Consider the following 15,112-nt stretch of genomic DNA (forward strand, 5'->3'; position numbering starts at 1 on the left):
ATAAAAAATTCAGGGGCACTTTGACTGTGCGTAGAGGCGAAAGCGTTTTCCGCACCACTTTCGCTGCTTCTGTGGCACTGGTGGCGTCACATATAATTGAGTACCAATTACTAAGTGATGAGACATCACTAATTAATGGTTAATTACTTAATAATTCCTGAATACTAATTAACTGTTAATGAATGTCGCTTAAGCTTCGCCTTTAGGAGTGGAACGCGACAGCGTGTTGTAGCGCTGCCAGGGAGTCCACGGAACGCCGCAACCCGTTCGGCGCGATGCCTTGCCCTTTGAACGCAACGCTTTTTGAGGAAAGGAAATGGCGCAGTAATTCTCTGTCATCTCGGTGGACACCTGAACCGCACGGTAGAGTAAGGAAGTGGGAGTGAAAGAAGACAAAGAGGGCCCGTAATGAAGAAAATGAAAATTGTATTTGAGGAAAAGAAATTACGCAGTAACTGTCTCACATATCTCGTTGGACAGCCGTCAAAATTCAGGGGGGCACTTATTTGACCTAAAGTGTCGTCACTGATGTGTGGTTGAGATGTTAAGCTTCGCCTCTAAGAGTGGAACGCGACAGCGTCTTGCAACGCTGCCAGGGCGTCATAGAACGCCATCGCCCATTCGGTTCTACGCCTCGATTGTCGGTAAATTGGTTTTTGAGGAAAGAAAATGTATGCGTCTCTCATAGCTCGGTGGACACCAAAACCTCGCCGGAAGGGAAGGGATGAGGATGGGAGTGAGCGAAGACACAGTATTCTCTAGACGTGCCTTTGTTCATTCCAAACCATCGAGGACGCGCCTCAGCAGTCGGGAAGAGCGGACGTGTCTCACGTCGGCTCCGCCGAATTTTATGATCCTTTCCCGAAGCATTTGCCGAAGCGCTGCGACACCATCTGGCTACACTTCCAGAACAACGAGGAGACCACCCACCCTTGTTCAGGTGGGACCGTTTTCTCAAATCCTTCGAGAATTTGAAGACCAAGCGGATCGCGCGAGTTGCTAAGCCTAACAGTTAGGCCACGACTCAGCTGCCCGCCGCGGCTCCACGGGCAAATTCTGCCGCAAACCATGACGACCCTGATGGGATACGACCCGGAGGGGATGCAGATTGTCACCATGCCGCAGGCGAAATCCCCAGTTTTCGACAAGGTTACGGAGGCGATTATCCAACGCAAGATAGAAGAGTGGGAACGCGCATCAGCCCGTGACAACCACTCGGCACGGCAAAAAGGTCGAACGCCAGATGGACGCGTCACCACGGCAGGGGATACGCCGCTGCAGCAGACGCCCCGCACGCAAGTCAAGAGTTGGAAGCCTCCTCCGCAGCCGCGTCTGGACAAGCAAGATGCAGTGATCATAATCAAACCTAAAGGAACGCTGGATCTCAGCAAATTCAGGGGAAGCAACGCGGTCGGAAACGCCTTGCACATTGCTGCTGGCGTCGACAAGGGCTCAGCCGAGCTCAGCGTTTGGCCCATATGGGAACAGAACATCATCGTCGTCGGGGTGCGAGACGCCCAAATAATCAGAAAGATCCTGGCAATTCACGAAATTCAGCTTGGGGACAAGGCACAGGCAGTATACTCCTACCTCCGCCCCTCCGACGACACTTGCAAAGGAGTAATACAAGTGGAGCCGAGGGTTTCCAACGAAGACATCACGAACGCGCTTCGCTCCCCGGACGCACCAGTGGTGAGCGTGAGAAAATTAGGTTCCTCCAACGTGGCGGCCATCACGTTTGAAGGAAGAAAGGTTCCGTTTCACGTCTTCTACTACGGTGAAGCGCTTCCAGTACGCCTATACAAGAAAACAACGCCAGCCTGCGCACTGTGCGGGAAACTTGGACACCGGGCGGATGTTTGCCCTTGCCCTTCGAAGTCAAGATGTCTGCAGTGCGGTCAGCAAGATGTTCCAGAATCCCACGACTGCCAATCCAAGTGCACGGTCTGCGAAGGTCCACATCCCATGGGGTCGAATCAGTGCAAGTACAAGTACCGAACATCACAAAAAACCAAGCCCAAGACAGGAGAAGTCAACCACCGGTCAAGATCCAGGCTTCGGAACCGGTCCGGCAGCAGAGGCCCATCGAGAAGCGAGGACCAACTGACCCACCAGGCCCAGTCCTCAGGCAACAACTCAGCACAACCCGGTTCACGCTCTTCAAGCAATGGACCTGGGACTACCGTTAAGGTGTCGCACAACAACGGCAGTCGTCCAGCCGAGAAGACAACAGGACCCCATAACAAGGAGCAGCGCAACGGCAGCAAGGTAAGCTGGGCAGACGTAGCTGCCTCCTCCCCCGAAGCGTTGGCTTACAAACGACTTAAAGCAGAGATTGAACAACTAAAATCAGAAAATAGCACATTGAAACAGCAGTTAGTCATCGCAGTCAATCCAAACAACACATTACGTCCATCGACGCAACAGGCATGTCCCATGGAAGAAGACAGGGCAGAGCTACACCCTCCGTCTCCACACCAGTTAGATGCTAGCACCCCCGAGAGGCAAGCAACTACACCAGACGCACCCCACCAGGCACCAACTCCGCAGGCACCACCATCGCAGGCACTAAAGCAGCAATATACAGAGCACCCCCAAACCCAGGAACGCATCACTCGCTCGGAAAAAACAATTCAAGACCTCATTGAAAATAAATTACAAATTATGATCGAGACGACAATCAAAAGTATGTTCGAATCAGTTATTAAACCCATGAGGGAAAACCTCGAACCAGTTTTAATAAGGATGCAATCGCAGGAGATCAGAATTGACCGCAAACTTCAGGAATTATCAGATGTTTCTCACAACAGGGGCACAAAGCTGCAGGGTAAAATGGGAACTCGTCGTCTGCCAAGCACTCAGCCAGATCTACAACCTGAGGGCGCACCACATGATGAGGCACAAGTTACTAGGGTTCAGCATGGCTCCACAACGTAGACATAAACTTACTATCCTACAGTGGAACTGCAGGGGACTAAAACGGAAGAGGGAAACATTACAGCAATACATAGACTCTCATCCCGATACGCCGCAAATAATAGCCCTTCAAGAAGTGAATATGGAGGCTAAGATCAGAGGATACTCAACACATCAAACAAATCCCTCGACATGCATCTTGGTCCACAAATCATGCACGGCAATCACTGTAGACCTTAATCTAGACAGCGACATTGAATATACCTTCATAAAAATACTGCCACAGCACAGAAACAGCAAGGGCACCTATATACTCAATATATATAGTTGCCCCAAACAGCACCGCGCAGCCTTCGACGTGATCTTTCTTAAAGCCCTAAGAGAAGCCCAAAAAGCTCCCTTAGCTATAGTTGGCGACTTTAATGCTTCTAGCCCCCTATGGGGATACCCCAGGGAAGACGCGAAAGGCAGAAAACTAGCATCCGCCATCGCTGACATGGCCCTGACCCTACTCACGGACCCGCAGCACCCGACGCGAGTCGGCACCAGCGTAACGCGGGATACTTCTCCCGACCTCACGCTCGTCCGCAATGCCCGCAACTATGAGTGGCTCAATACAGGAGAGACCCTAGGCAGCGATCACTACGTGCTGCAGACCATCTTCGAAAGCAACAAGCACAGCAAACCACGAGGGCAAGCCAGAATTACAGACTGGGCGACATTCAGAAAGGACACCAAACTAACCACATCCGAACAAATAACCAGCTACGAAGATTGGGCGGCTTCCATTCTCGACCTTAAATAAAAGCTCACAAAGTCTCTTGCCACCACGGAGGACCACCCAGCTGTTGACAACCACCTCCTACACCTTTGGGAAGCAAGACGTTGTCTTATAAAACGGTGGAAAAAACAAAGACACAATCGGAAACTAAGACTTCGAATAGCCAAGCTTACTATTCAAGCAGACCAATACGCATGGGACCTCGCTCGCACCAATTGGCTAACGAAGTGCGAATCCCTGAAAGGCCGCCTAGACACCAAGGCTACATGGAACCTTCTGCGATGCCTAATTGACCCTCCGAAAGCGAAGAGTGAACAACACAGAAATTTGCATCGAGCCCTACACAGCTTTCAAGGCACGGATCATGAACTCGTGGATGAACTCACGCGTCGCTATATCTGCACCGCGCGAGACCCACAACCCTACAATAAGGAGTACCGTGGGGAACCGAACGAAGACCTAGACAGAGATTTCACTTCAGAGGAAATCATTGCAGCACTAGCAGATATGCGCCGAGGCAGAGCCCCGGGACAAGACAAAATTACTGTCGGACTTCTGGCCAACCTCGGCACGGAGGCTCTGCAGCAACTCACGGATTACATAAACGAATGTTGGCGTACCGGCACCATTCCACAAGCATGGAAAACAGCCAATGTACAGGCGCCCAAATCTTTAGCTGGCGTGCGCGAGCGGCGACTTTTCTGTTCGTCAGCGCCATATGACGGAGCAAAGTTGGAAATAGGATGAGGCTAAGCGCATGCTCACAAAGCACGCTCAGCTGGGGCCGTCGTCTGCTAGGCTGTTCCTTCTTAAGGACGTCACCCCTTCTTATCGCGTTTCGACGAGCAGCCGGCGTGAGTAGGCCAATGGTTCTGCTCGCATTTTACGTTCCGAAGAACAGCGTTGTAGCAACCAAGCGAGGAAATAAAACTGAAAGATATGCCGAACACGCCAAATCATGCAATAAGCCGGATAACATGGGTCGTTATCATTATGAATGGAGAACATGGGTCATTATCGTTATGAAAGGGTTATCACTAGCTCAGGCAACAATCTGCAAGTCTTCTTTTATTTTCCTGGTGAGGTAGCGAGGAGCATCTTTGATCCGACCTTCGTCCCAGTAGGCACGTATGATTCTGCCCACTGAAGCCCCCGACACTCCAGTTGCTTTAGCATCTCCTTCTGCAATGAGCCTCCCAATGACATCCCTATAATTCGGAATCTTGTCGCTTGACATACACGGAGTGGCATCATGATAACTGTTCCGAACTGCAGCGAGCACGGCAGCAGAGCAGCTTCACTTCAGTTTCACAGCGGCCTTTTAGTTTCGTCGCCACGCTGAAGCATAAAGCACGCAGAGTGTTGATAAGCGCGCTTCGTGCAGATGAAAAAAAGCTTTCGCGTCAGCAAGTAACACATGAACGATATATGTTCTCCGCCTTATCGCATGATTGGGAGTGTCCGGCCTATCTTTCGGTTTTATTTCCTCGCTTGGTTGCTACAACGCTGTTCTTCGGAACGTAAAATGCGAGCAAAACCATTCGTCTACTCACGCTGCCTGCTCGTCGAAACGCGATAATAAGGGGTGACGTCCTTAAGAAGGAACAGCCTGGGAGACGACGGACCCAGCCGAGCGCGCTTTGTGAGCATGCGCTTAGCCTCATCCTGTTTCCAACTTCGCCCCGTCATACGGCGCTGACGCACAGAAAAGTCGCCGCTCGCGCACGCCAGTTAAAGATTTGGGCGCCTGTACACTTTATTCCCAAACCCGGCAAGAAAATCAGCATTGAAAACCTGCGCCCCATATCCCTCACGTCGTGCGCAGGCAAACTCATGAAAAAGGCAGTCCACACCCGTCTCTCCAATTATCTTGAGGACAATGAGCTACTGCCACACACGATGTTTGGATTCCGGGCACACTTGTCCACACATGATGTGCTTCTGCAAATCAAACGTGAAGTCATTGATCCCGCACGCACAAACAGTAACCGAGCGCTTCTAACACTTGACCTCAAGGGAGCGTTTGACAATGTCAAACACTCCACAATCCTCAACAACCTCCACAGCATGAACTGCGGACAGCGAGCCTAATCGTACATCTGCGATTTGCTTACGGACAGAACCGTCAACATCAGCACCGGCTCAAAACACGCAACGCAAGTGAAGATGGGCACGAGAGGCACTCCTCAAGGGGCAGTACTATCCCCACTTCTCTTCAACATTGCACTCCTAAATCTCCCACCTCTTCTCAATCAGGTACAGGGCATACGCCACGCCCTATACGCTGATGATATAACCATCTGGACAACCACGGGAAGTATGGGAATGATTGAAGAACAACTACAAACCGCGGCGACAACAGTTCAAAATTATGCCCGGGCGTGTGGACTAACGTGCTCACCCGAAAAATCCGAACTGATAGTCTTCCGTCAACGCAAGAATCAAGACACCATTAATATCCGCGTAGACAACTCACTCATCAAGGAAGTTCAGACCATGAAGATACTGGGTCTGTACATAAATAGCAACGGCAACAACCTTCTTGCCCTCCAGAAACTACGGCTCGTGAGCGAGCAAGTCGCCAGGATGATCGCCAAGATAACTACGCGCAAATCAGGGATGAGAGAAGACGATACTCTGCGACTGGTGCAGGCTTTCGTTGTAAGCCGCATCGTCTACGTAGCGCCCTACCTCCGCCTTAAGAAGCGTGACATAAAAAACCTCGACGTCATAATCAGAACTGCCTACAAGAAGGCCCTGGGACTCCCTCTTGCGACATCGACGGACAGGCTCTTGCGACTGGGTGTGCACAACACGATCGATGAGCTGATAGAGGCTCACCTTACGGTGCAGGTGGTACGGCTCTCCACAACTCGAACTGGCCGACAAGTCCTGAGTGATTTAAACATCAATTGCCCCCGACAGCTAGACACCAAAACCGACATCCCAGCCTCATGGAGAGGACAACTCAAGGCAGCTCCACTACCCAGGAATATGCACCCTGATTTTCACCAGTCAAGACGACAAGCACGAGCCGAAGCCATGAAAAGACACTACGGCGGGCGCGAGGGCGTGTTCTATGTCGATGCTGCGGGTCCCGAGCAGGGAATGACGGCCGTCGCGGTAGTGCACCAAAATACAACAGTCGACGGACTAGTACTGGCTAGCCAGGACATACTGGCTGCGGAAGAAGTGGCGATTGCTCTAGCTGCAACACACACTAGCTCAATATACATTCTCACAGATTCACAGACAGCGTATCGCAATTACCTCAGGGGCAGGGTCGCACCGCTAGCAGCTAAAATCCTGCAAGATAGCTACATCCGTGGCTACCAACCCACACACAAACACTTAATATGGGTACCAGGTCACCAGGGCATCCCAGGGAACGAGAGCGCACATGCCTCAGCCCGAGCATTTCTCCCCCGGGCACCCAGTGCGGATGCCGTGGAACCTCCTACCCCACTACTAACTTACAATGACATACTTCAGCACTTAAGATTATCCCGTCGGGTCTACCGTCCGCCGGCTAAGACACTAGATAAAGGGGAGGAACAGCACCTCCGAAAGCTACAGACCAACACTTACAACCCACGAAGACTACATGCCATAGACCCGGAGTCATTTGACTCACAATGCAAATTCTGCGGGGAGAAGGCGGACCTCAGAAGGGTAGCGGATCGGGCTAGTTGGTGCAGATTTGACATTTTTCAAGCGCTAAGACAACAAGGACGAAGAAGGAACAGACAAGGACGAGCGCTCGTCCTTGTCTGTTCCTTCTTCGTCCTTGTTGTCTTAGCGCTTAAAAAATGTCAAAGGCGGACCTGTACCATATGGTATGGGCCTGCCAACGAAATCAGGCGATCACTGTTAATAACCAGCCAACGCAGGAGGGGTGGGAGGCAGCTCTGTCCAGCTCGGACGAAAAGAGTCAAAAGCAACTCATCGAAAAAGCCCGGACAGCAGCCTACGCCAATGGGGTTCCGGACTGAGAGCTCCAACCACGGCTACAACCTCCTAAACCATTTCATTAAAATATTTTCACCACCACCAAACCATCGAGCTGGCATGGCGGAGTGGATAGCATGCTCGTCTCGCACGCCGAAGACCGGGGTTCGATTCCCGAGCTCGACGAATTTCCTACTCGGTTTTATTTATTTATATGGCTTGACTACAAAAGTTAATTAGGGTAATTGGGTAATTAAGCAAATAGCTAAGCTAAGGAGCATACTCCATTCAATTGGTTGCATGGCTACGAGAAGTACAATTGGGCCCATTTGAAATTCGCGCACTGTGACGTCACGACAGTTTCGACCAATTGAAAAGCGTGACATTTCTGTCGATAACTGCTGCTTACAACGATGAGACATTAAAGGCTTTCGCCTTAAAAATGGGGTGGAGGGCATTTGGCAGGTTCTCTCAGATCTTGAATGACAGTTTACGAGCACCCGTTGAACGAAAATTATAGAGCAGCTATATCTTATCGGTACTCACCTATGGGGAAGAAGCATGAAGGGTAACAAAAATGGTTCAGCTTAAGTTAAGGACAACGCAGCGAGCTATGGAAAGAAAAGTGTTAGGTGTAGCGTTAAGAGAACGAAAGCAGGCGGTGTGGGTTAGGGAACAAACGCGGGTTAATTATATCCTAGTCGAAAAGAAGAAAAATTACCGACGATTACGTTACTTCCTAATGCGAAATTTGAGCGCAGCAAATAAGCTGTTTCACCTTTTCGATAGATTGAGGCAAAGAAATCGAGCAACACATGTATGCGCTATCACAGAATTTTTTTTTTAGCAGACGGAGGACTTCCATCGGTCGTCTCGCTCATGGCTCAGAAAGAACTGGCAGATAATTTCGCAGTGGCGAACGGCAGCGGCAATTTCGGCTCGGGCGGTGCACATATACAGATCCGCCGCCACCAATCTGGCTCTCTGATTGCCACCGCACAGGGGTTGCATTGGAGGAGGAGCGAAGAAAGGAATTAAGTTCGAGCCGGCGCTTTGACAACCGGAGACTCGCAGGAAGAGGGGGGAGGGGGGCGGCGTGTACACCCAGCGGCAAACGATGGGGGCAGAAGCGCGCGCAGCAAGCGGACAACACGATAAAGGGAGGAGGGAAGAGATAGCAGCGACTGACTGATGCCGCTGACGCCGATAGTGAGTCAACCCCAGCTGCGGATGAAAGGGGGGCGGAGCTGGTTACGAGGCCGACGCCGACGACAACGCCGACGACGACGACGACGCGAAACCCAGGAACGGACGCCAAAGAGCTGCGCTCTAAAAAAGAATAGGCTTTTGAAAGGCATGTAATGCGAAGCAAGATTACGGTGGTCCTTTACGCTCACAGACTGGATTCCAGTGGAAGGCAAGCGTAGCAAGGGGCGGCATAACTAATGTGGGGAGATGAAATTGAGAAGTTTGCGGGGATATGGTGGCCGCAGCTGACAAAGGAGATGTTAGTTAGACAGACAGTGCCTTTGATAGCACGGTCAGGCTAAAGATGATAATGAACCGCAAAAAATGAAACACGAAGAAGTGAACTGAAATGCCATCAGAAAACACGAGCATAGTAGCTCCTGGAGAGGAAATACGAGCCATAATTGGTTAAACTGTTAAAGGAACGTCCTCGCGCCTGTGAAACAATATTAGTCTGCGCAAGTAAAGAGATCCCGCCGGATAAGATACCTTCATTTAGGTTTTGGTGCTTCAATTGCATTGTTCGTGTTTAATTTGTTGCTGATAGTACGCCAGGGCTTCAGAAAGAAAGGGGATGCGCCAAAACATTCAGGAGTAGTGAAAGAACACGCACTGTACGCTGACTGCTTGAAATACTCTTTTTTATTTATTTTTTGGATAATAGAAAAACAAAAGTAATTTGATTTTTAGCAGGTCTTGGATCACACATGTTTACAAAGCCCGGAGAAAATGATCTTCGCTGATACTTATATATTTCTTGCCATCATTGTTAAGTAGTGTTTGTATTAGTGCTTTATTGTTTGTTAGTGCTGTAAGTAGCTTAATTACGTGTGGTCCTATTTTCGCCCCATATTACCTTTATGTTATTTCTTGGTCTACACTCCTCCTACCGGTAACTTTTTAAAGATATTCAGCTGCTCTTCTTGGTACTCTGTGGGCTAAATGCCGTTCATGTTTAAGTCCAGAACTGATGGAGAGCATGTGAAAATCAGTAAATTGGCTACAGGAAGAGCATAATCGTTGTCGCACACTCACCTTAGATTTCTTCAGTGGGATGTACTTGTGAAAGCAGAAGCGGAACACAAGGCACATTTTATACGCAGCCTGGGGAGAGAAGTCGAGAAAGGCCTTTGGTCTGTACTGTATCCAAAGGCAGGTTATAAACCATTTCGCAGTGTTCTTAATCCAGTAGATAGGTATTTTGGAGAAAACATAATCTCCGAAAGAGATAGTTGGCGACAGGTAACAGAATACCACGCACGACTAGCGCCATTTAGGCAAGACTGAAGCGCACAAAGGAAACTAAAAATACGTTTTCTGTCCCATTCATCCCTGTGCAGCGGAATGTCGAGAAATCAGCTAGGGCAGCTTGGGAATTTATTTAATTGGCGCCTTTCTTTCATTTCCTCGTCTTTTTCAGAGGCCCCTCAGTGTAGAAACATGCCGAGACAGAGAAAATTGCATAACATGCGAAAGTTTTCTGCCCGTAACAGCCTAGCATAGGGCATCGGGATAGAAAACTAAACACTTCCGTTGTAGATCACTTATGGTCTGCACATAGGCACACATAAAATCAATCAACATTCGCTTTTCTGTGATCACAGAGGGGAAACAAATATATTGTACGCGCGTAAAAAACAGCGCGTTCTGCTCTGGGTAAGTCACATTTGTTAAATTTGTTCCACGCCCAGACGCAAAAATAGTGAAAAGATACGGCTCGGGAGAGACACGATGCATCCAGAGACGCGGACGAACGATCGTCTGCAACTTATTATCTTTCGAGCGCTGCATCTCTTCACTCTGTCAACCATCTAGTTCAAAGTTCCACCGTGGTGCATAAACAGTAGTAAAAATGGATCTGCCGGTCGCTTACGACTAAGACAAACTCGGCATAATTATCGCTAACAGAGTTGATCAATATATACCTGGAAATAGTCACGCATTTTGACAACCCTGAGCAGGAAGCTTTCAAGATGATTACGGGCATCGTAAGAATCGAACAAGGGCTGTTTCCATCACAGCAGACTTCTGTCCCAGAGCTATCTCATGCAGTCGCCAGTGTCGCAAAACACGCGCACTTACCTGCAGTGCAGCACGCACTGCAGCGCAAACCCGGTTACGCATATACGTCGCTATATGCCTATAAACAACCCAAACATTATTAGGATGCCAGAAACGGAAACGTTACACAGCCGGCCAACGCTGCGGCCGAACAAAATGAAACATATTCTTTTCATTGAATACTCCTGAATTAGCCCGTAGTCCTAATGATAGTCCTAATAATGTTATTCCTAATAGTCCTAAGTTAGCATCACCGTAAAAGAAGCCCTCACCAGACCCGTTGTCTATTACGACCTCCTTCCGTGAATTATTTCGCGAACCAGCTAGCGCTTACTGCCTGCTGCACCATTCCGGTAATCACGCTTCATTTTTATTTACAAAAGATGCAGTATAGATGTGGTCTCGTCTAATCGTTCAACTATTCGATAAGCATCAGCGAGGAGTCGAAAATGTAAACCAAAAATATTGAACTTACGCTTCAGTTTTGCTAAATTTGTGCTATTGTTGTCATCAATCCTTTTTAAGACTGCCGGATTACAACGAGAAACCAGAGCGCCGCACACGCTTCGCGATGCGTGTATGAATGACTGCAAGTGCTCCTTGGTCCGCTCTATGTTAGCGCGAAATCAGGGCAATAAATGCTGCTGTTTCATATCCACAAAACAAATATCACCTTTTATTTTCACTAATTCAAATGGTTTCGCTGTCAATGTGCTTGGCAGTTCAAAGCTGCGCAAAAGTCTGAAGCTGCACCTGCCAGTATGTCGGGTCTAACAACAATGTGAGCCCGTCACCGCGACAATGACGTCACGCTATATCGACGACGTGTCGCTTTTTCTCAAGGACGAGGATAGCTACGCCTCTTTTTCGCGGCTGTTTCACGAGTATACCCAGATATCCGGGGCCCTATTAAACAGGGGAAAAAGCAAGGCGCTAAGGTTTGGCACCTTCACACCGAACCTTGCGGGCGAGGTGGAGTGGGTGCAGGGAGTGAAAGTCCTGGGAGTAGTATTCCTCGCCAGCGGAGAAGTAGCCCGCGAAACCTGGACTAACCTCTGCACGAACGCTGAGAAACGCCTCTCGGTGGCGTCAACTTTCCGCCTTCAATGGCAGAGCGCAGCTATATTGTCAAGTCCACAGTCCTAGCCGCATGTTTTTTTGTCGCCCGCGTCGCAACCCCACCGCGAACGTTTGCACGCAGGCTAACCACGGCCTGTTTTTCTTTCGTTTGGGCAGGCAAAACCGAGCTTGTGTCACGGTTGTTCATTCGCCTTCCGACGTACATGGGTGGTTTCAGCGTACCTTGCATCCGCACCATGTGTAATGTGCTCGCCTTGAGAGGTGTACGCGATCTTGTGCGCAACCCAGACTATCCCGGGAGAACACTCCTCGCATACTTCCTGGGTACAGCGCGTAACGTGTTTTTTTTTTTTTTTTCAGAACACGTGGTTGGCCCTACAGCCGAGCAGCCACCGGCATTTTTTGTTAACGTGCGTCGCACACTGGCGTCGTTGTCTGCCAGCATGCCCGATCTGGATGTTGATGAAACCCCGCCCTCCAGGATGTGTGAGGCACTAACGGTAGCAGAGCTCACCCGCGAACAACTCCAGAAAATGAGAGACGGGCGTGCTGGCGCCAACTGACCTCGCCTGCAGTTCCTGCATATATCAGGGAATTCGGCTGGTTGCGAGGCTGGCGGGTCCTGCCCACAAGAGACCGCCTTGCGGCGTGGGGCGTGGCGCCCTCCGCCCGATGACCGCAATGTGGTCTCTTAGAAACAATGCGGCACGCAATGTTCGACTGTGTAGTGGCGCGCACCTTTTGGATACTAGTGTCACGGATGTTTGTAACCCGCCTGGAAGCGCGCACTAGGTCACGCGAACTGTTTGCAAATATGCTCTTGTGTGTCGGCATGTTCGTTTTGTGGCGGCAGCGAGGAGTGGCTTCCTTAAATGGCCGTCCGCAAAGAGCGATGTTTCAGATGTTGCAGCGCCTCCGCACGCGCCTCTTTGAGCAAGCATGCGTGGACGCACTGTCAATGAGCGAGGCTGAGTTTTTGCGCAAGTGGTCGACGTACTTCATCGCCCTGCGCGGCGGTTGAGTGTCGGCCTCATTACTGCCCTACTGACGTGCTCAGTACTGCGGCACTGCGCGTGCCCTCGAATGTTCAAACCATTCAGTTCAGAAGTTTTGTTTCGTATTTTATTGTTTTCATAGATCAAAATAAACTTCTCTTTCTACGCTACTTTCGTCGCTGGATGAGCCCAGAAACGGCAGATTACGGTGACGAAGGCACCATGATCAGGCGCATGTAGATTTGTGGCCACTCTTACTTGATGCATAGTTGGTCGGATGTTGGCTCGGATGACTACGTGCGGCCGACAACATCGCAGAGTCGTGCTCTGACGGATCCGCTGTACGCAGAGGACGAGCACTCCCCTTGCTGTTAACAGACCGATTAATATGGCCGACCTGCGACCAGCTGCCGTGGAATCTTCAACCTGACTAGTTTTGTCCCGTCCTTAAAGCGTATTTTTGGCAGCAATGATCTCGGCGAGGAGAACATGACCTCCTCGAAGAGCCTGAAAAGCACCGTGGTAAGGCCTGCTTTGGAGAAATAGACGCGCATGATGCAGTTTTTAAGGACCGAACCTAACTTTTGGCGGACTTTATATTTTTGGCTGCAATGCAAGGAGCTCACTTACTACGAACATCCTATGCAACGAGCGCAATACGCGCGACTGTTATGTTCGTTATAAGTGGATTCGGCTGTAAAACCACCGGTCAAGCGTGCCGACGAGCTGCACAATCAGCCAATGCATAGATGTGTGTCGGTTGGACAATGTGAACTGAAGGGTTAGAAGAGGTTGGTTCGATACAGGGGCAGTGTTTCAAGCGAAACTACTGGCAAGGCCGATAGATCGAGCGGTCGTTACTACTACGCGCAGTGAGTTATGAATCAACGGCAGCGATTTTAGATGTTTGGATAGCAGTCACTGGGTGTGCCATGCTGGCCTAGCCGGTCAGGTGGCATGCGTCGCCTGTCTAATGAGCTGTCCATCATCTGCGCTGCTACCGCGTGCAGTCAGCGCGCTAACAGCAAAGAATGACGCTTAAATTTGAACAGCATAGGCTTCTAGACAAAAACATACATTACGTACTTAAATTTGGACAGCATAGGCTTCGAGGCAAAAACGGACATTACGTACTTAAATTTAATCAACATGTGCTTTGAAACAGCCGCCTGCCAGTAATAAACACTTTTAGGTGTTCTTCCCATTGCTGGTAAGCGGCGGCCAGAAAGTCATTTTCCGTAAGCGCATCCATAATTCTTCAAGATTCGCCCTGCATCTCGAGAGTGATGTGGAAACGAAAAGCGAATGTGGCAACAGCAAGAAATCAACAGTTGATAGCGCTCGTAACCTTTTGTATTCCTCCTTTTGTCCTGTCTTGTTACGCGCTGCTCTATTACTATGAATCGACAACTTGCCCAGGAAGCAACACTTCTGCAAGCATATTGAATCCGGGGAAAGAAGTCAGCCGGCGCGAAATTTGGCGAGTAGGGCAGATAGGGGAGTGATATCATGTTGGTCTCGACGAGAAACTCAACAAAGAGCCATTCTGAGAGAGCGGGGGCACACGACAACCCTCTGCTCGTTCTGCTGGGAGGTTCACAGTCGGAGACAAACATGGCAGTGAAGCTCCGCATATTCAGATTCGTCGACAGGATTATTTGCAGTGAAGGTGACGACACATGAAAAATGTATGCGATCGCCTTGATCGCACTCCGACGATAATCATGCACGAGTATCACATATCAGAGGCGAATTCCAGGAAGGAAGACACGTACGCCCAAGGAAGAAAATAACGATGATAAGGATGACGTGTAATAATGACGTGGCCACAGGCACGAACATAGAAGAAGATGGCGTGATAAGTATAAGAACACGTGGCATGACGCGGCAGAGCCGGGGCAGAAGAGCTGAGTAGCTGAGACGGAGCCCGCCGGCCGTCACTCCGGGTTTCCCGTACCTTGTCTCCTACGGCGCCGCACCGGAGGCCCCAAATGTGTATGCGCCTGCTCTCAGAACCAGCGCCCTCTCAACCGAAACGTAAAAACGTAGCGCAAAGAAACAAGGACACAGAAAGACAGACAAC

At 49.9% G+C, this 15,112-nt stretch overlaps 1 protein-coding gene across 1 annotated transcript in view; it reads right to left on the minus strand.

Annotated features, from left to right (window-relative positions):
* The window catches only part of LOC149334594 (uncharacterized), a 69,507-nt gene that overhangs the window by 48,970 nt on the left and 5,425 nt on the right, over nt 1–15,112 (minus strand). The window contains exon 3 of the mRNA XM_089557958.1: nt 9,929–9,997. Coding sequence (XP_089414084.1) covers nt 9,929–9,997 — 69 coding nt within the window. The remainder of the gene's footprint in view (nt 1–9,928; nt 9,998–15,112) is intronic.

This window comes from Amblyomma mixtum, chromosome 8 (assembly GCF_055824585.1).
Source record: "Amblyomma mixtum isolate Tamu chromosome 8, ASM5582458v1, whole genome shotgun sequence".
NCBI classification, from domain to species: domain Eukaryota; kingdom Metazoa; phylum Arthropoda; class Arachnida; order Ixodida; family Ixodidae; genus Amblyomma; species Amblyomma mixtum.